The 19,998-nt window shown below is 37.2% G+C and overlaps 1 protein-coding gene across 1 annotated transcript in view; it reads right to left on the reverse strand.

Moving 5' to 3' along the window:
* The window catches only part of LOC140122085 (uncharacterized), a 70,238-nt gene extending 51,707 nt beyond the window's left edge, over positions 1-18,531 (reverse strand). Inside the window, exons 1-16 of the mRNA XM_072142507.1 lie at positions 18,377-18,531; positions 10,103-12,388; positions 9,163-9,291; positions 8,959-9,078; positions 7,702-7,812; positions 6,968-7,084; positions 5,222-5,332; positions 4,904-5,017; positions 4,691-4,804; positions 4,475-4,597; positions 4,243-4,367; positions 3,188-3,352; positions 2,704-2,868; positions 1,770-1,903; positions 701-822; positions 294-515 (exon numbers count right to left, since the gene is read on the reverse strand). Of these exons, the coding sequence (XP_071998608.1) occupies positions 294-515; positions 701-822; positions 1,770-1,903; positions 2,704-2,868; positions 3,188-3,352; positions 4,243-4,367; positions 4,475-4,597; positions 4,691-4,804; positions 4,904-5,017; positions 5,222-5,332; positions 6,968-7,084; positions 7,702-7,812; positions 8,959-9,078; positions 9,163-9,291; positions 10,103-12,388; positions 18,377-18,431 (4,213 nt within the window). The 5' untranslated portion in view covers positions 18,432-18,531. The remainder of the gene's footprint in view (positions 1-293; positions 516-700; positions 823-1,769; positions 1,904-2,703; positions 2,869-3,187; positions 3,353-4,242; positions 4,368-4,474; positions 4,598-4,690; positions 4,805-4,903; positions 5,018-5,221; positions 5,333-6,967; positions 7,085-7,701; positions 7,813-8,958; positions 9,079-9,162; positions 9,292-10,102; positions 12,389-18,376) is intronic.
* Between the last annotated feature and the right edge of the window lie 1,467 nt (positions 18,532-19,998).

Raw genomic sequence — 19,998 nt, forward strand, 5'->3', positions numbered from 1 at the left:
ACCACTCTTGGTTTTGGCTCACAATCACTGTACACCTAAATTGTCTTAACATTTTATTGATAGCCAGTCTAATCAAAATAACATTTTTATGGGTTGTAGAGAAAGCAGCATTATATTGAAATCTGGAATATTTTATAGATGCAGTAACATTTCACAGTATTTTTAAATTTTAAGGATAAAGTAGACTACAAAAGACATAACAATTGAGAGGTTCATCTGAAACCTGTTGCTTTCTATTAATAGATCTTATCTATTTTGACACAGATGTGTCACTTTTTAATATCATCACTGACCTGTATTTTTCTGCTGAAAGCCATAATACTGTAGAGAAGAGGCCTGTCTATAAGAAGAATCAAATACAGCCTGCCAGTACGAGCAGGGGCATGGGCGTGAGTAATAAATCCAGTATGGAAATGATGTAATGTCTTTATAATACCAAGCCAAACATTTCTGCCTGTAGTTTGTGGTATATGCTGTGTTGGATTCCAGACGATAAGACCAATAGCCTTTTTTGTCTGCCATAAGAAAAGCAAAGAATATGTTTTTTAGACATAGAAATGCACACAGCAGGAGAGCTTTAATATGTGCAACTTTAATCATAAAACTCTTGTAAAATTATACTGTAAAGCATTATCCACACTGTGTAAATAAGGAATGTTTCAGTTTTATAGAAAGCAAATTCTATATTTTTAGTACTCACTGGTATTTTGTCCAATGTATTTATCTGGAGTATATCTTTTCTGAATATCCGAATATGAGTTTGTTTGTGGATCATTATAAGAAGGGAAATTAGAAGCACTATAATAGTATGTTGGTTCCCCACTAAAGCCAAAAACATAGTAGATAATCGTTTTAGAAATGATGATGTATCAGGTAACATAACACTTCATGATAACAAAGGAACCACAAAGGAATATCCAACCTAAATGCTTATCACATTTTCTTTAATATTTTCTCCACGTTTATCTTCAATATTTCTTCATGTTTATATGTCAATAATACGTGTGGCGTTTCGGTAAAACACTGACCTTCATCAGACACAGTTTGCTATTGAACAGTGCATAAATGGCTGCTGTGCAGGCGAGTGGCGCTATGGGGAATCGCGGAAATCTGCTCTCTGAGGTAGAAGTGCTATATACAACACGGGGCTGGCTATATACTAAAGGGGGGTGGCTGGCTGTATACTACAGAGGGCTGGCTATATAATAAAGGGTGGTGGCTATATAATAATAGGGGGTCGGCTATATACTAAAGGGGGCTTGCTATATACTATAGGGGGCTATCTATATAATAAAGGGAGCTGGCTATAAACTAAATGGGGCTGGCTATTTACTACACAGGGCTAGCTTTGTACTACAAGGGAATGGCTGGCTATATACTAAAGGGGGACGGCTGGCTAAATATTGAAGGGGGCTATTTACATAATAAAGGGAGCTGGCTGGCTACATACTACAGGGGGTGGCTATATACTAAAGGGGGAAAGATGGCTATATACTAAAGGGGAATGGCAGGCTATATACTACAGGGTGCTTGCTGGCAAGTTACTGGGAGGCTGTGACCAATGCATTTCCCACCCTCAGCTTATACTCGAGTAAATAGGTTTTCCCGGTTTTTGGTGGTAAAATTAGGTGCTTCGGCTTATACTCGAGTATAAATGGTCACCATTTAATTAATTGTAAAATTAACATCAGGAAATCATGCAATGCACATTTCAAAAATATTTGAGGAAAAACAATACAATGCTATGAAGCATACATCATATATAGTACCTGAAGTAGCCCATTTTTGGTAAGTAATAATTTGGAAGTGAGTAATATCTCCAGTTCATTCCACCATCTGCAAATCTCATCAGGCAGAAAGAGAAGATGCCATCTGTGACTAATACAGCTTGGTAGGTGCTTGTCTGTAATAAACATTTTAGAGTTAGAATGACTGAAAAGCATTATCAATAGAGCTGACTTGCTGTTTCTGATCCCTGGAAAGTTGCTTCAATCTGAAGTGTTCTTCTCAGCTGTGGGTTGAGCAAATCAGGTCCAAGCCAGTCAGCTGCTAGGGGCAGACTATATTCTCAGGGCTTAGTTCACTCAGGGATAGTTATTGTTTCTTCAGTGGCCTGGCCCAGTGTACATTAGCCTGACCATATACTTCTGTGACCTGTGGTTCTGCTGAGCATGTGTTCTGCAGATCTGGGACCCTGTATCTGCAACCCCCTATCCTGAACCTGTTTCTGAAACCTTGTATCCTGAATCTGTATCTAGTACCTGTATCCAGTACCCTTATGTGGAACCACATATCCTGAACATGCATCTAGAACCCTGTGTACTGCCATCCAGAGACAGATTCCTGTGTACACAACACCTCATTTCTAATGACATGGCTATTGGATATCATGCACTATAACATATCATGAAGGGGCACAATTATGATGAACTGGAGCTAAGTGTGCCAGAACATGATGCTACCCCTCCCCTGGCAAGCACCAGATCTGGGTCTGGCCTCCTGATAAATTCTGGCGCACGGCAGCACAGCGCCAGCAGTTGCCATAGAAGTGTGCCATTGCGGCACCAACTGGTATTGCCCCCTCCCTGCCCAACCAGTGTAGAGGGTTTGAGAAGTCACAATTCCTGGCTCAGCACCCAAAAATGTTTACATTCATTGAAAAACTTTTCAAGAAACAAATGTCATTGTCCCTTGTTACTGTACCTCAAGGGAATTAAAATAGTATGCAGGATATGGTAAAACTTGATGCCAAGTTATCTTTATGGCCCAGAGAGCTTTGAAATTCAGGGATGAAAAAGATTTATTTATTTCAGATTCTAGTTCTCCTTTAAACTCCATTTGATTTAATGAAGCTTGGAAGTCATATGTCTGTAAAAGCAAAAAAAGGAAGAGTTAAAATATTCTAAAATTGCAAAAGGAAATAGGAAACAGCTCTTGACTTCATTTCTTTTATTGCCATTTATCACATTTAAAGAAAGGTTTTCATTCTAGTTAATTTATTTTAAGATCTGATTTCATACATTAATTAATTCTGAGTTTGCCAGGTACCATTATTCCAAAGGGAAATACATAGTAGAAACTGGAAAAATATCCAAGAATCTTTATCCATTCACTGTTCTACAATGTAAGGAGCATTATGCCTATTTATTTCTGGTATATTGAAATTGGAGTTAAAGGAAAAGCGTACCTGATAGTAAATTTCTCCCATTGTGGAGAGATCTGCATCTGCCCAGAAAACAGCAATCATGGGAGGAGTAAAATAGTCATAGTTATAAAAGTTATAAGGGTATTTCATTGTGTAAAATGGGTCATAAGAGTTTTTTTGAAAAACGATAACACCGTTGTCTGTGAACTGTTGAAAAGAAAATAGGAAAAATAATTAATGTAGTTAATTACGGTAATGCCATCAAGTATCAGTGTTCCTATTAATGAGAGTCACCATTAATATTTACTTCATAGTACTTCTACACAGGTTATAAGTATTATGGGTTTATGTTTAATAGAGAGTAAAAACACAAAAAAAACTGCTTTGCATCGCGTTTCATACATTGCGCACTTTCTCAAGCAAGCTATTATAATTAGCTCTGTATATAACAATGATGTAACTAATATATAGTGCACAAATACTTGCAAACTACCATTTCTAATAGGGACATTGCAAAAAAAATTTTAAGAATTTCTCTGTCTTTAAATATTATAAAAGAGATAAGGCATGAAACATCTTCAAAGCTTTCATAGATTGTCACTATGTGTGGTATATTTACAGTCACAGTTATTTATTGGAAATTGATTATACCAAACCCTCAATTTGTTGGTATGGTTAAGCTTTGATAGTAGATGCCCCAAATGCTTGGTGGAAAAAGCTGATTAATTTAATATAGAGTTGTCAAAACTGGTTTTGATTCAAGGACATGGTTATTGATTCTGTAAACATTATTTTTCATAATACTTTATTCATAATACTTTATTTCATTATACTTTATATGTAGGTGAAAAGGATTTTTCTACGCCTTAAAATATTTACGTTGGTCTCCGGAAAATATGATATATTATGTTCAATAAGGAGCTGGATTTTGGGAAAAAAGGAAATATTGGACGGTCAATCAGTGATGGCTACTTTGATTCTAGATTAAGATCTGTTTTTGCATTAGATGCATAAACTTCTGAATCCTATACAAAATCTGGCAACAACCTACCAGTCACTATTAATGATAATGGTGTTCTGTTATATGTAAAACTTACATATAAGGAGTAGTAAAAAGATGAACCGAAAGCAAAGCCTGTTGGGATATCAATCAGAGGAGAGGTAAAATCTTGTGTGCGCCGTGTAGCTCTGATACCATCCAGGTAATCAAACAATCTTTTCTCTGAAATAAAGATATGATAATGTTTATGGCAAATAAATCCCATATTTAATAACCAATAACCTACCATACACTTGATATGTACAAAAAAGATCAGATTAAACATTTACCTTTGCAAGTGAATCCGTCACCAATAAATCCATTTCTGCAGGTGCAGATATATGATCCTAATGTGTTTGTACAGGTGGCATCAGGGCTGCACCTACTACGTCCTGTTGCACATTCATCCACATCTGGAAAGCGTGAACCGATATAAAGGTTAAATGTAGAATGGCATTTTTATCTAAAATCCTGCAATCCTAACCCTCATAAACATCATACATTACCAGTGGTGCAAGTTAGCCCTCCCCAGTTAGGAGGACACATACAGGAGAAAGCGTTTATTGAGTCTATACAGATGCCCCCATGACCACATGATGTACTGGTGCAGTCATTGATGTCTACAAGAGAAAATATAGATATTATCAGTTGTAAAGGAAGATTAAAATACTGGATTCCCTTTATAATACAGAATTCCTCTCCATCAGTCTGGTACTCACTTGTTTCACAGAACCTGCCAGTGAATCCAGGAACACAGGAGCAAGAGAAACTGTTGACTAAGTTATTACAAGTGGCTCCATTCCTACAAGGATTACTCAGACATTCATTAATATCTGTGGGAAAAAACAACATTTATTATAATAAAATATTCAAATAATAATAACACATATTGTTATTAGTATTATTATTATTATTATTATTATTATTATTATTATTATTAAACCAATATGAATGAATTGATTACATGTTTTTCACCTAATTATTACCTATATGTACCAACCCTATGTGTAATATAATGGTAAAGGACTTTCTCTCACCTTCAGTACATTGTGCTCCGGTGTAGCCAGGAAAACAACTACATGCATAACTTCCAACAGTGTTAACGCATTTACCATTTGCACATGGATTTTGCAAACACTCATTCACATCTGAAGAAAAAAAATGTAAAAACTTTGTTATTTCCATGCATTCATCTTAATAGAGGGAAATGTATTAACAATGCAACTAGTACATTTGATGCGAGTTATTCCAGATGATTTTTAAATGCAAAACATGTATAAAAAATACATGCAAGAGGGGTAATTGTAAAATGCCCTTCTGGCTCAGACAGAATTTAAATAGGTTTATGAACCAAGACTTTTTTAGGTGGGTGGCAAAATCTTCTTTTACAGTATTTGTTATCAGTGTTATCCAGCCGGTACTTGTTTTTCTTCTTCATTAAAGAAGTACTTTTTAAAATTATTTGAATGAGCCTGAAGAGCTCCTGGGGGATGTTACCAGAGCCCATCCTTTCACAGGCTGTTTCAGTGTGCAGGAGAACTTCCTTACCCACTGGGTGCTGAAATGTCCTCTGTTGCAATGAGATTGCATAAGACAGAGGGAGGGGAAAAGTGCTGAGGGAGCAGAGGGGGGGGGGAGACATTGAAATAGCCTATGAAGCGGCAGCATGGAGTGCTCTGGTAACACCCCCAGGAGCCCTTCTGGCTCTTTAACATCATTTTAAAAGTTGATTTTAGAAGGAAGGAGGCCATGGATAACAAATATAAGAAGATGACCGTCATCACAGTGCCAGGATCTACGAGTAAGAGTCCCTGGTTTATCATAATTGATTTTAATCGTAGATTACCTTAAATTTAAATGCATTTTTTAATTACCATCACCTTTATCCTGAGTTTTCACATTGTGGTACATATGCCCTGTGGGGTACATACCATGTCTTAATGCTCTTGCTGCACTTCTAATGGGTATGACTCTCAAAGTTCATAGCCTTGGCGTACTTGTAATGTGTTTGGGCAGGGGAAACTTATCATAGCAACATGGAGAAAATCTGATCTATACCATGAGTGTTCAACCTTTCCAACTCAAATCTCTGTTGTTGATTTCCCCATGTCAGTGATGGAGAACCTTTTGGAGACCAAGTGCCCAAACTACAACCAAAATCCACTTATTTACCATGAAGTGCCAACGTGGCATTTTAAGCAGTAACTTACTGTTACCTGTTCTTCCACTTCTTTCAATTGTATCGGCAACTGTACCAATACAGTTGAGAGAAGGTGGGCAAATTCAGACTATTATTGTAGCTTCTCTCTAGGGTCTCACTGTAGAAGAAGAATGGTGGCTGTAGCCGGATGACCTACAAAGATAATGCAGTTCTATCAACACCTTCTCACTTTTCAAGCAGTTCCAAACAGTCAATGGAGTGTCGATGTAAAATAACGCCAAGAGCAGCAACTCTTAAGTTGCCTAGGACTGCAGGAAGATTTGATATATTTGGTCCTGTTTGGTGAACTCTGTCCTGAGGTGATGGCCTGAGTGCCCACAGAAAGTGCTCTGACTGCCACCTCTGGCCCCCGTGCCATAGGTTCGCCACCACTGCCCCATGTCATTGGCTGTTATACTATTGCTTATCATGCTTGAAATTTGATGGTAGATTTCCTATGTTGTTTTTGAAGAAGTTACTTAGCTTAAGTCTGACCTGAATGTATTCCTTGCAAACATTTGTTACTGTCATTTGTAAGGTTCAATGGCTTTGTAGTGATTCTTTGACATTATTGCATGATTACCTTCAGTACATGCTTGTCCTGTCCATCCTGATCTACATTGACAAATGTAAGAACCAAGGGTGTTAATACAGGTGCTTTGAAAACTGCAGGGGTTGTTTCTGGTGCATTCATTAATATCTGTTAGGGAAAAAAAAAATATAAAAACTAAACTTAATGACAATATGATGCAACATTGTATCCCTGATCCCAGGTGCAGTAACCTACATCTATGCTATAGGACAATATGACATTAAGTCTGCATCCACATCACGTTGTAAGGATAAGCCAGGAGGATTTCCAACATATCTTAACAACACATGGCTAGAAGCCGAAGCCAGTGATTGGTTGCTTCCAATGTTCAGGGTGTTTTCCCAGTGATGTTACTGTCCTTATATTGGCAGGTGCATCAATGGGGCCCTCCCTGAGTGTATTGTCAGTGGAAGCCAAGGGGGCATGCGGTACTGCAGCATCTGGCCTTCCCAAAGACTTCAATGGCCTCTGCCAACCATATGTGTCCCTCTGCAAAAGGAGCAGGATGTGAGGATGCAGCTGTGTCTTTCCATACAGTTTTCTATACAATATACAATATATTCTGTGCAGACAGGGGCAAATGTATGCCTCTCTCTGCCAGCATATGCAAGTTTATGTACATGCTGAGCTCTTCGGATGTACAGGGCAGAGCATATACAAACCATGTATTGTGGACCTAGCCTCACAAGGTCATGTTTAATTTTGAACAGCTTCTATTCTTTTACCTGTATTACAAGTTGTTCCTTCCCATCCACGGGGGCAATTACATGTGAACCCATATATTCCATTCTGGCACTGACCATAGACACAGGGGGAATTCTTGCAATAATTATTTTCTAGTAAAGAATAAAAAAAATATTATGATATTTAATAATCAAATATAAAGAATTGAACACTTTAAAAGCTACAGTATCCCTGTCATGAAATACAGTTGAATTTGTGCAAGAGAAAAAAATGGAAATTTATTTTCCCAAACCACTGCACCTCTGATTACAATATGAACATAAGTGCTGGAAAGTGTCCATTACGGGATTCTGCTAGCTTTTGATCAATAATCCCTCTCTAACACCTCCATGTTCATGCACATTTACATTTCAGTGGCAAACAATGAAAATTTAAGGGAATACTTGACCCTTCATCAGTTTAGGGAGGGATTATGGAGGCACAGCCAGGATACTTCCATAGATTGGCAATGCTCAATGGACACATGACAGCATGACATGGTAGATTGAATAAAAGTATAAAATCTTTGCAACCAATACAAACAAATTTATCCTTGTTTTTATGTAACCTATCCAGCGGTGTTACTGTAGATGTCTGGAAGGTTAATATTTGCTGAAAGACTATTAAATAATAGACTTTATTATAATCTCTAAATTACTCATGGATAACATGGCCAGAGTGTATCTAGCAAGTTTCTCCCAGAATTTCTATACCATGTGCAAATTTCCTATAGATTGAAACAATGGGGCATATTTATCATATAATAGCCCCACCACTGCTCTTGCGCAGCGCAATACATTAAGAGGCTTCAGCCCTTTTATGTATCCGGCAGGGACTTGTGGAACGTTTATTTCTATGTCAGGCCCTACCTGCCATAGAAATAAACGCAGCCAGTGACTTTTCACAAGTGAAAAATCGCCAGCTGCAGCGAGTGCGCAGGCGTGGGGACGCCCTGCACCGGCCCACTCCTTCACGCTCCTTCACAGGCATTAAGGTGGCGGATTGGGCTAAACAATTGTGATTATTTCAGGGCTTCTACACCACTGACCTGGTGCAGAGGCCCTGATAAATATGCCCCAATGACTTGAAGATGAGATGGCATCTCGGTAAGCCCAGATAAAACGAATTCATGTAAATATCCTGTATATAAAATTGCACAGTTCTATGGCATTTTGAATGTAGTTCACAATTAATTAGTAATAATACACCATTAATTATGTAAAATTGTGCTGTGAGAGTTCAATAAAACATAATCTTACTTATGCACTTTGTAGGGGAGCTAGAATCTGTAGAGTAACCGTCTTTACATGTGCACATATATCCACCAATAGTGTTGGAGCAAAATTGTTCACAGATATTCAGATCACATTCATTAATATCTGTAAAAAAAAAATATAAGGATTTGGTCAAATAAGATATAGATAGATAAATAATAGCTAGATAAAATAATTTGATAAACTCACCAATACACATTTTATTTGATTGCTTGGAATCGGGTGTATAGCCACTTGTGCATTGACATGCAGGGGTTGTAGTTCCAGTCATGAAATAACATTGTCCATGCTCACAAGCAAGATTGCAAGTGACAATTTCTATTAGAAGTAAATATTGATAAAAAAGCAGAGATGTAATACCATCAATCTGATATAATGCAGTAGATAATTATAACTTTAATTAAATGAGAAATTCTGTCCTTGTTATGTGGTGATTCAACTTTCGAAAATTTTTATAATAGATCTCTCTACAAAAATATGTCTTCATAAACATCGGGGTCATTTATCTGTTTTTTCTTTCTTTTTTGAGACATTTTTTGGCGCATTGCAATTTTTGCGCCTTTTTGAGATGTCCACCAAGCATTTGTTTTTCGTCAGTAAGACTCATTTATCTTCTATTCCAGATGTTCTAAATGTCGCAAATCACATTGATCATTTCAAATTTTCTTATATTTGCAAACATTATTGGTGCAAAAAAACTCCAGCTCAAATCATACTTAAGAAAGACTTAGAAAATGTAAAGAAATTACTTGTGACATTTGTGCAACATGTTAGCGACATTTGTAACTAATGTCTCAAAAAGAGATTTGAAAAAAAAATCATTTAACACAAGGAAAAAGTGAGATTGATAAATTGCCAAAGAAGCACAAAAACACAGATATAAGATAAATGACCCCCATGGTCTGTGAAAATAGCTATCTGTGTGAGTGAAACTTGTAATGAAACTATAACTGAGAGCAAAGACCAGTGTAGGAATCAGCGCCTACTTTTTTAACTTTCTATGTTTTATTATGCTATTTCTTTACAACTTTTTTAAGGTTGTAAATATACAGCATAACTTTATTCAAAACTGTATTATTCTGTGATCACCTGTGAGCTATTGCCATTTTAGATGAAATAGAATACTTACCAGGTGTTGTTATAACTGCGGTTGTAGTGTTGGATGTCGTTGTTAAAGGTCCAAAAGGTGTTGAAATACTTGTGTACTTTGTGTCTGTTGATATCACTGGTGCAAAAGATGATGTCATCGGTATGTTAGATGTTATAGTGCTATTCAAGATGCCCACAGATGTCAATGTGTTTGAGTGTCCAGTGCTTAAAGTAGACAAGTTTGGTGAGGATGATGCTGATGATGCTCCTGCTGATGAACTGGTACTTTGTACAAACGTAGGCTCTATAATTGTTGTGGCAATGGAGGTGGTTGATTTGGTTGTACTAGTAATATGGGTGGTTGTGGAGCTGATGAATGGTGTTGTAGTAGATGCAGTTGTTGCAATAGTAGTAATTGCATTGGACTGTGTTGTTGTTGATGGTTTGAAAGTACTAGTATCTGATAACTCACTGGTACTAGTGTGATCTTTTGTGGTTAAGTCTGATATGTCTATAACATTAGATGTAGATTTCTGTTCAGGCGTTGTTGGCACTTCACTTGCACTCATGGCTTTAGTTCCAATGCTTGTAACTACTTGTACTGTTGAGACAATTTCAGCAGTTGTATCCTCAGCCACTTTATCAGTGCTCCACACAGATGTTGCTCCATCTCCAGCTGTAGTTATTTGAGATGTTACTGTCTCTACTGTGCTGTAGTTAGGGGCAGTTGATATGTCTACAGATGTACTTAACTCTGGAGCACCACTTGCACTTACAGGTACTGTTGATACACCTCCAGCTGTACTTAAACTAACCTCCGTTGTAAAGCCTTCAGGTGAAGTAGCACCAGTATTTATTTCTGATGCCATAGTGTTACCAGCTGTATTTAATGGAGTATTACTTTGGCTAACAACAGCAGATGTTATGCTGATAAGTGTACTTTCCTCAGAAGTAATTGTAGTACTTCTTTCATCTGTGCTTACTTCTGTTAAACTAGTGGTGCTGGCATCAGGTGTTGATGTACTTTTATCTGTACTCACTTCTTTAGTTGTACTGATATCAGCTGCTGATATCACTTCTGTAGTTGCACTTGTACTGACATCGGCTGTTGATATAGTCTCATCTGTAATCATTTCTGTAGTTGCACTTGTACTGACATCGGCTGTTGATATAGTCTCGTCTGTACTCACTGCTGTAATTGCACTTGTACTGACATCGGCTGTTGATATAGTCTCATGTGTACTCACTTCTGTAGTTGCACTTGTACTGACATCGGCTGTTGATATAGGCTCAAGTGTACTCACTTCTATAGTTGCGCTTGTACTGATATCGACTGTTGATACAGTCTCGTCTGTAATCACTTCTGTAGTTGCACTTGTACTGACATCGGCTGTTGATATAGTCTCAAGTGTACTCACTTCTATAGTTGCGCTTGTACTGATATCGGCTGTTGATACAGTCTCGTCTGTAATCACTTCTGTAGTTGCACTTGTACTGACATCAGCTGTTGATATAGTCTCATCTGTACTCACTTCTGGAGTAGTACTTGTTTGGAAATCAGCTGTTGATCCACTTTCATCGGTGCTCACCTCTGTAGTTGCACTTGTACTGACATCGGCTGTTGATATAGTCTCATCTGTACTCACTTCTGGAGTAGTACTTGTTTGGAAATCAGCTGTTGATCCACTTTCATCGGTGCTTACCTCTGTAGTTGCACTTGTACTGACATCGGCTGTTGATATAGTCTCAAGTGTACTCACTTCTATAGTTGCGCTTGTACTGATATCGGCTGTTGATACAGTCTCGTCTGTAATCACTTCTGTAGTTGCACTTGTACTGACATCAGCTGTTGATATAGTCTCATCTGTACTCACTTCTGGAGTAGTACTTGTTTGGAAATCAGATGTTGATCCACTTTCATCGGTGCTCACCTCTGTAGTTGCACTTGTACTGACATCGGCTGTTGATATAGTCTCATCTGTACTCACTTCTGGAATTGCACTTGTACTGACATCGGCTGTTGATATAGTCTCATCTGTACTCACTTCTGGAATTGCACTTGTACTGACATTGGCTGTTGATATAGTCTCATCTGTACTCTCTTCTGGAGTAGTACTTGTTTGGAAATCAGCTGATCCACTTTCATCGGTGCTCATATCTGGAGCAGAGGTCGCACTTGTGGCAATGGTTGATATAATCACGACCCTGCTTCCTTCAGGGGTAGTTCTTTCAGTGATAAAAGGTGTCGATGAACCTTCATCCCCACTTCCTTCAGGAGCCAAACTTGTAAATATGTCAGATGAGCCTATGACTTCAAATGTGTGTTCTTGAGTGCCCATGGCAGAAATGACAGAAAATATGATATTAGAAAATTTGTGCATACAAGAAGTCTAATAACCTCACATTTTTATACCAATAGTATACTAATGTTTCCCAAAACATTTCTTACGTGTTTCTAATGTAACCCATATTGTACTATTGTAATAGCATATTGGCTTAGTAAACTGACTGGTAATATTTAATATTACTTTCATCATTTAAAGGCATGAATAGGTCAATATAGTAACTATGTGGAATTTCATGTGCACATATTTATTATTAAAAAGAACATACTAATATCTGGTTATTATGAGAAAAGGGGAAGCTGTAGAAAATATTCCCTTGACTACAATGCTGTTTACTTCTCTTGGCCTGGTAAGGAGCTGTTACCAGATATCTCCAACAGTCCTATAGAATGAAATATCTTGTTGATGTAGCATGTGAGCTACTGCTCCATTCATTATTAGTGAACAGACTGTCCTGGTGTTTGGACCAAAAAGATGTTTTGCCACTCTCCAAAGAGGAGAGTTATTAATATTGTATTAATATTATATTGTATGCTAAAAGCATGTCATGTGAAGTATAATGTATTAGAGTTTAAAAGTGAAGTTGGAGCAGATAAAAGATCAGTTGAATTTGCAATTAAACATTTGGTATTGATAACTGCACACAATATTGGTGAAAATATATGAAACTGTCTAAAAATGGTTTTTCTACTTATAGCAACCAAGCACTGCAAAACTTTCATAACATTCACAATGTGCTTGATGGGCAACAGTTCCTTTTTATTTTTATACAGTTCGAGAAGTTTGCCTGAACTCTTCTCTTTCCATTTCATTTGCAGTGTGCCCACAATAAATGTATTATTTATTGTGCTTGTATTTGTGGAGTATAATTGCAGCTATACCCCTTATGCTTGGAACCATACACTTATAAAGCCTTCACCAGTAGCTCGATACTCACTAATAGTAAAGTCCCAGGACTTTTTGTGGGTGAGGAAACGGTGAAAAACAGGTAACTGGTAACACCTGTGGTCAGTATTAGCAACCAATCAGATGATTCTTCCAAAAGCATGCGTGCATAGAGGAAAGCTTACTCATAGGTCCAGGCACTGTGGCTGTGATAATCTTTGTACATTAGCTATCCATGGCCTTCTCCCTTCTAAAATCAACTTTTAAAATATACTAATGAGCCTGAGGATTTCTCATGGGTGTTTCCATAGCCACTCAGTGCTGCAACTTCACAGGCTATTACAATGAGCAGAGCATGTCTCCCCTTCCCCCTGCCTATGTAAGTCTCTTTTTGTCACCACAGAAATGTATTTACTCATAAGTACTTATTCTTGGAGCCCGAGAATATCTGGGCTTTGTACAATACACTTGATAGAAGGTAATTGATTATTTTTTCTTACAACACAAGAAAACATGAATGAATGACATGAATGACCTTCATCTGACAATGAATGGATCTCTGTTTCTGTTTAACTTTCTCATGAATTAGTGTCCTTCTGGTAATACTGGTTTTAGGTTTGTTGCTTCTTTTCAACGTCCTATATAAACTTTATGGACTGTTAGACTCTTTATAAAATCACCAAAGCCAACACTAGACCAATACCTCAGTGTCCACAGTCTAAGGAGTATTATTTGGGAGGAAGCCTTTTCAAATAATTTTCACTTTCTAATTATTTCTATGCTGGTATCATTAAGTGGCTTTTCTTTATACAGGCAGTCCCCGGGTTACATACAAGATAGGTTCTGTAGGTTTGTTCTTAAGTTGAATTTGTATGTATATTTTATCATTGTAACCCCAGCCAGAACTTTTTTAGTCTCTGTGACAATTGGAATTTAAAAATGTTAGGTTGTCATAAGAATCAGGATTAACACTAAAGCTTCATTACAGACACCTGTGATAACTCTTACATCTGATCATTGTAGCCTAGGACTAAAGTAGAATAAATTACCAATATCCAGAGGTCCGTTTGTAACTATGGTTCGTATGTAAGTCGAATGTTCTTAAGTAGGGGACCACCTGTACATATTTATAAACAAGGGGGCAGATTTATCAAGTGTCTGAAAGTCAGAATATTTCTAGTTGCTTATGGCAACCGATCACAGTTCAGCTTTCATTTTACCAGTGCTCATGAATATTTTAAAAGTGAGCTGTGATTGGTTGCCATGGGCAACTAGAAATATTCTGACTTTCAGACACTTCATAAATCTGCCCCAAGAAGTTTCCAGAAGTTTTCATAAATTTCTATAAATAAGCCTCTGTATAGGGCAGCCGCACAAAGATACACTGCCAAAACATTGCATTAAAAACGCTTGGCTTTACTTTATTTTAATTTTATGGATTATAACAAATAATTTTTAGAATGAGGTTATTTTGCTTTAATATGCTGGTAATGTTTTCAGTTATTTATCTTTGAGAGAATCTATATCAAATCAAAAGAAGGACATCTTGGTGGCAACATATTCCATTAGCAGTGTCTGTGCCCTAGCTGTCTACTCACAGAAATCCTGCAGAAGAATTCTTTTTAGTTCGTTTTTAGTTAAATATGCTACATCTGACACCAGGGCTAAGATAAGGTATTTTAGTGCAACAGACAGACAAGCTAAATTTTACCCCCTCACCTATAAAATTGTAGCAAAAATGAGACAGAATTGTGGCTGATTCTGAGGGGAAAATTAAAATGGCTCCCTCCCCCAATTAAAACAAAAAGGCCCCCAGAATATAGGTATCCCAGCACATTCCCTTAGAATAAAGGCAGCCTAGCACTTTCCCCAGTATATTCTTAAACTAGCACATTCCCCCTGTATATAGGTAGCTCAACACATGGTCCCAATATACATAGCCCAGCACATGACCTCAGTCTATAGCTAGCAGTCTATAGGTAGCCCAGGACATGACCCCAGTATATAGATAGCCCAGCACATGACCCCAGTCTACAAGTACCCCAACACATGCCACCCAGTATAGAGGTAGACCAGCACATTCTCCCTGTATATATGTAAGAAATAGCATGCCACCAGTATATAGGTAGCAGAAAATAAAATAAAATGTAAACTCTCCTACCCACACTTCCAGCAGCCTTCTACTTGCTCCTGCGCTTCTTCTGACACAGAACACTGGGCAGTGTAAAAATCTTCTCTATGAAACATCACAATGCCTGCATCCAGTAACCAGTGGTATATGCATCTTAAAGGGGCACTTACCTATAATTGCTATTGAGGGCAGGAACGGTGCCCTCCCAAGGGTGGGTGGCGAGGGTGGCACTCTAGATGATCACCTACCATGCCTATCCCTCCTCCCAGCCTGATTGACACTATGTGAATAGATCCGTAAACCATATATTAAGAATTTTATTTAGTCACTAAAACTGAGTTCTGTAGGACGTGAGGATAGCCCTTTTAAGGGCTAATCCTCACATCCCCGCAATCTTTAAATAACTTTTAATCCCCTAATATGCAGATTTTCTAAAGAGGCTACTGGGGCATGGAGTAGCCAGAGCTGAGGCTACATGGCACGCTACTCCATGCCCCAGTAGCCTCTTTGATCCTCCTACCAGATATATTCGGCACGCAGCTACGAGGAGCTACGCACCCTCATCCACGAAGTCTGCCATCTGCGCGTGCGCAGAACAGCAGGCCCGCTGCTGCGCAGATTGCGGGGACATGAGGATTAGCCCTTAAAAGGGCTATCCTCACTTCCTATAGATGCACCTACCATCCGATCTACCTTTGTAGGTAGATCCGTGGTGGTAGGTTTCCTTATAACAGAGAATGCAAGTGTAAATAGATATACAATAATTCCATTAACAAGAAAACATTAAAAATCCCACATTATGATATAAGCTTATTTAACTATATCGCCGAACCATAATACATCTACAACTCATTAAAGAGTGTTATATTGTTAGTAATAAGCAATAGTTTATTGCATCACACTCGCAAGTGTGGAACAGACCTTACTCTATACACAATATAATGCTCTTTACTTGTCACTCACATAAAGCGTTCAGCCTTCAGTAATCTTTGCATTATGTTGCCCTGAGCTAGGACTATAAAGAGATGAAAAAATGTGGCCTGTTAGCTAAATACTATCTAAACAACCAAGAAAAAGGAATGTACAGTCCTGCATAATAAAAGACATACATTATAAAATGTCTTCAAGGATTGAAATAAAACTGAAAAGAATTAATGTTTCTGTCAAACAGAAGAGCCTTTATAATATAAGCAATACACTTCTGAAATGTCAAGTCATGTCTGTGTCAAACCTGAAAACTAATGAGTGATGAGACATAGGTATAGGTCATTGTACAAATTTGTCTTCATTACATAACATTAGGACATATGTAACATCACTTTAGCTTCTCTAGATTTTTTGGTGCTAAAGTATTGGACTGTCAAATTGATCTATAGTGATAAAGCAAATAATGACCTCTTAAGGTATGTCCTCACAGCAGGTTTGTTGTAAAAATAGATGATCAATATTTCAGAATGTGGATGTGCCCGCAAAATATGCATGGTCATCTAAACGGTGAAAAGAACACTCTTCCAGGAACTCATATAACAAATCTGTCTTTTGTCAATATAGCCTCCGGGTTTTACTAAGAGGAACTCTCTGACAATATAATTAGCTAGAACAAACTATCATAGTCAGTATTAGCAGGCTGCTTATTCATTCTGTCATCAGGTGTAACCCAGGAATCCAAAATCAATTTTTTTTCATGAAATCCTGCAACCATTTACAACACAGCAACACTTTCCAGCAATCTGATTCTATCAGCAAATATCATAAACTGTACTGAACTAGCCTTAGTTATTAGATTACCAATAATCAAACCTATCAAAAAAAATGATTTAATCCCTATCTTTTAAGGGTGTTTCTATATTGTACCTGGACAGCAGATGTTAAGAACATAAAGTCTGGATGCTTATTGGGATAAAAACTTCCCACTTACAGATAAGCCATTGTCAGGAATGGCTGGCAGCAGCGTATGCCACCTCCTCATTCATAATCCATGCATGCATGTATATGGGTCATCTGGAAAAATAGCTGTTGGCTAAGAATGTCCGATAAGAACATATTGGAAATATAAATATTCTAGATAAAGACTTGGTGACCAAGAAGGTTCCCTGAGTTCTACACATCTTTCTGAGAATGTTTGTTCAATTTTATCTCTTTCTGAAAAACGGAAAAAAACATTTAGTAATAGTGTACCAAGATACATGCATATTTTTCAATTGATGGCTTATGGCTGCACTAGATGCAGTACTGTATAATGGATCAATGCACATGTCTGTTATTTAATGAACCCATGGTCTGGGGTTAGATCATATTCTGGTCAGAACTATTTTAGAAGATCCCTCACAGACTATATTTTATGAGGATCTGTGAAAAATCAACTCCAGACTGATTAGCAGGATGTGATTGGTGGGGGTCCAACACCCAAATCTAAGTGGTGTGGTGTCCAAGTGTCAGACCCTCACCGATCAATTGCTGATGAGCTATCCTGGGGACTGGTCATTGATATGAATAATACAAAAGAGCCCTTTCAACTCCTTTGTGTTTGTATGGAATTGCTCTTTTAGCATGAAATTGTTCCTGAAAAAATGTTATCAATATGCACAAAATGTAGAAAAATGTCTATCCCCAACTGCTCATTAGAAATTTCTTCACAGATTCCATTCATATATGAATAAAATACACCAATGTATAAATACCGACTAACATTCACATACTTTACATACATAAGGTGTCTATCAGCTTTGTAAATTTAAGATTAGATAGTAAGACTTGGGTTCAAGCTCATTATCATTGGCATTTGGTACATTTTATTTCAACTATAATAATTGCCTTACGTACAAAAAGTACACATGTACACGTAACACAGCATCAAACTAACAGCATGTACTAAACTGTAAAAACTGTAAAAAAAAAAAATCTGTAAGGTCTGTAAAAAATAAAAGAATAATATAAATTAGGATATTCTTACCACTTGGAGAAATGATACAGCAGATCAAAAGAATCCAGATAAATAGTTTGCCCATTTTTTCTCCCTAATCCTCTTTCAAAGTTATAAATCCTTTATAGTCAGAACATAATGTTGTATTACTGATGTCCTGTCAGAAAGAAGTGTGTGACTCTGTATCTTCCACGCTGACTACCTGACTTCTCTATAAAGGGAGGGGAACAGGTACTGTTATTTATTGTACATCCACACCCAGATCTCCAGAGCATCCAATCTCTTCATTGACACTCTCTTTTTTTATTTTCTCCCCTTCCTGCTAGGTAGATATGTTAACTAGCCTGTTTTGTCAGTATACTTAAATAGTGGGATACTATATTAATATAAAACCAGAGAACAGGGAAGGTCATTATAAGGTGAAAATCAGTTTGACTCCAAATTATAGTTTTAGACAAATGAAGATATAAGGTCACCATCTGGAAGTTACATTTTTTGTCATGTAGTTGTATGAAAAATTTCTATGAAAAAGTTTCCTTAACCAGTGTCATATAAAATATATACAATTTACATCATTATACTCTACACTGGATCAGGCAAACCCAGATATATATTGTATAATGTGGGTGGTTGACCCCTGATGTAGCAGAAACACATTAGGAAATACATATTTTATAAGGAGCTCTGATAATGTATAAAACCAACTTTATTTTTATGCTAATAAATTGCAAAGGCACCCAATGTACTTTTCATCCACCTCCCTGCTTGTGTGCTTCATTGGCATAAAAGTAAAGTTAATTTGGGGTTGTCCACGTTCGGTAAATAACTGATATTGTTTGTATAATTAGAAGTCAGACAATTTTTCAATATACTTTCTGTATTAATTCCTCACAGTTTTCTAGATCTCTGCTTGCTGTCATTCTGTCGAAAGCTTCTATGTTACTTCCAGTGGATAGAAATCTGTCCATGGTCATGTGATGGACACACAGATGCACAAGCCATTATTGTCAGAGTAATCAGAGCCGTGTGGCACTAATTGTTTGTGTACCCAGTTGGCAAAACTTGAGTCAAGTTATATTTATCAATGAGAGAACTTTTTAAAGTTATATTCTCTTTTGAGTAAAATAAAGAACATTTTTAATCTTACCTGTGTTCAAACTGTGGTACACTATTGTTGGTTTATCTGTCTCCCTACAGTTAGCCAGAATGAGGAAGCCACCACACCACGTAAAAGAAACCTTCGGGAAATGGATCTGTTTCTGTGTGACATATTCTGCATTAGAAGTCCACTGCTCTGTGAAACTCCTGACCCTCATTTAAAATTTCTACTCTGGAGTTTGGTCTTTGTATCTCTCTTGGAGACTCTGTTGGAGTCTTGATTTTCACAAACATAGTAGTGGAAAATGATCATTATATAATTGTATTTTCAGTTGGCATTTGTCGACTATTACCTGTTTTATTTAGCTCCAGCTTTATTGCTATAGAAAAATGGTGATTTCACCCATTCTTTATACCAAAAGCTTTGTTTTTTCTTTGTAATAACATTTGGATTGTTAGTACTTGGTTTATTTTATTTATTATGTAACATAATAATACTATTATTATTATGTATTATTATATGTGACCTAATTGGCTTACCTGTGGTTTACCTG

The sequence above is a fragment of the Engystomops pustulosus genome, chromosome 3 (assembly GCF_040894005.1).
Source record: "Engystomops pustulosus chromosome 3, aEngPut4.maternal, whole genome shotgun sequence".
Lineage (NCBI taxonomy): Eukaryota > Metazoa > Chordata > Amphibia > Anura > Leptodactylidae > Engystomops > Engystomops pustulosus.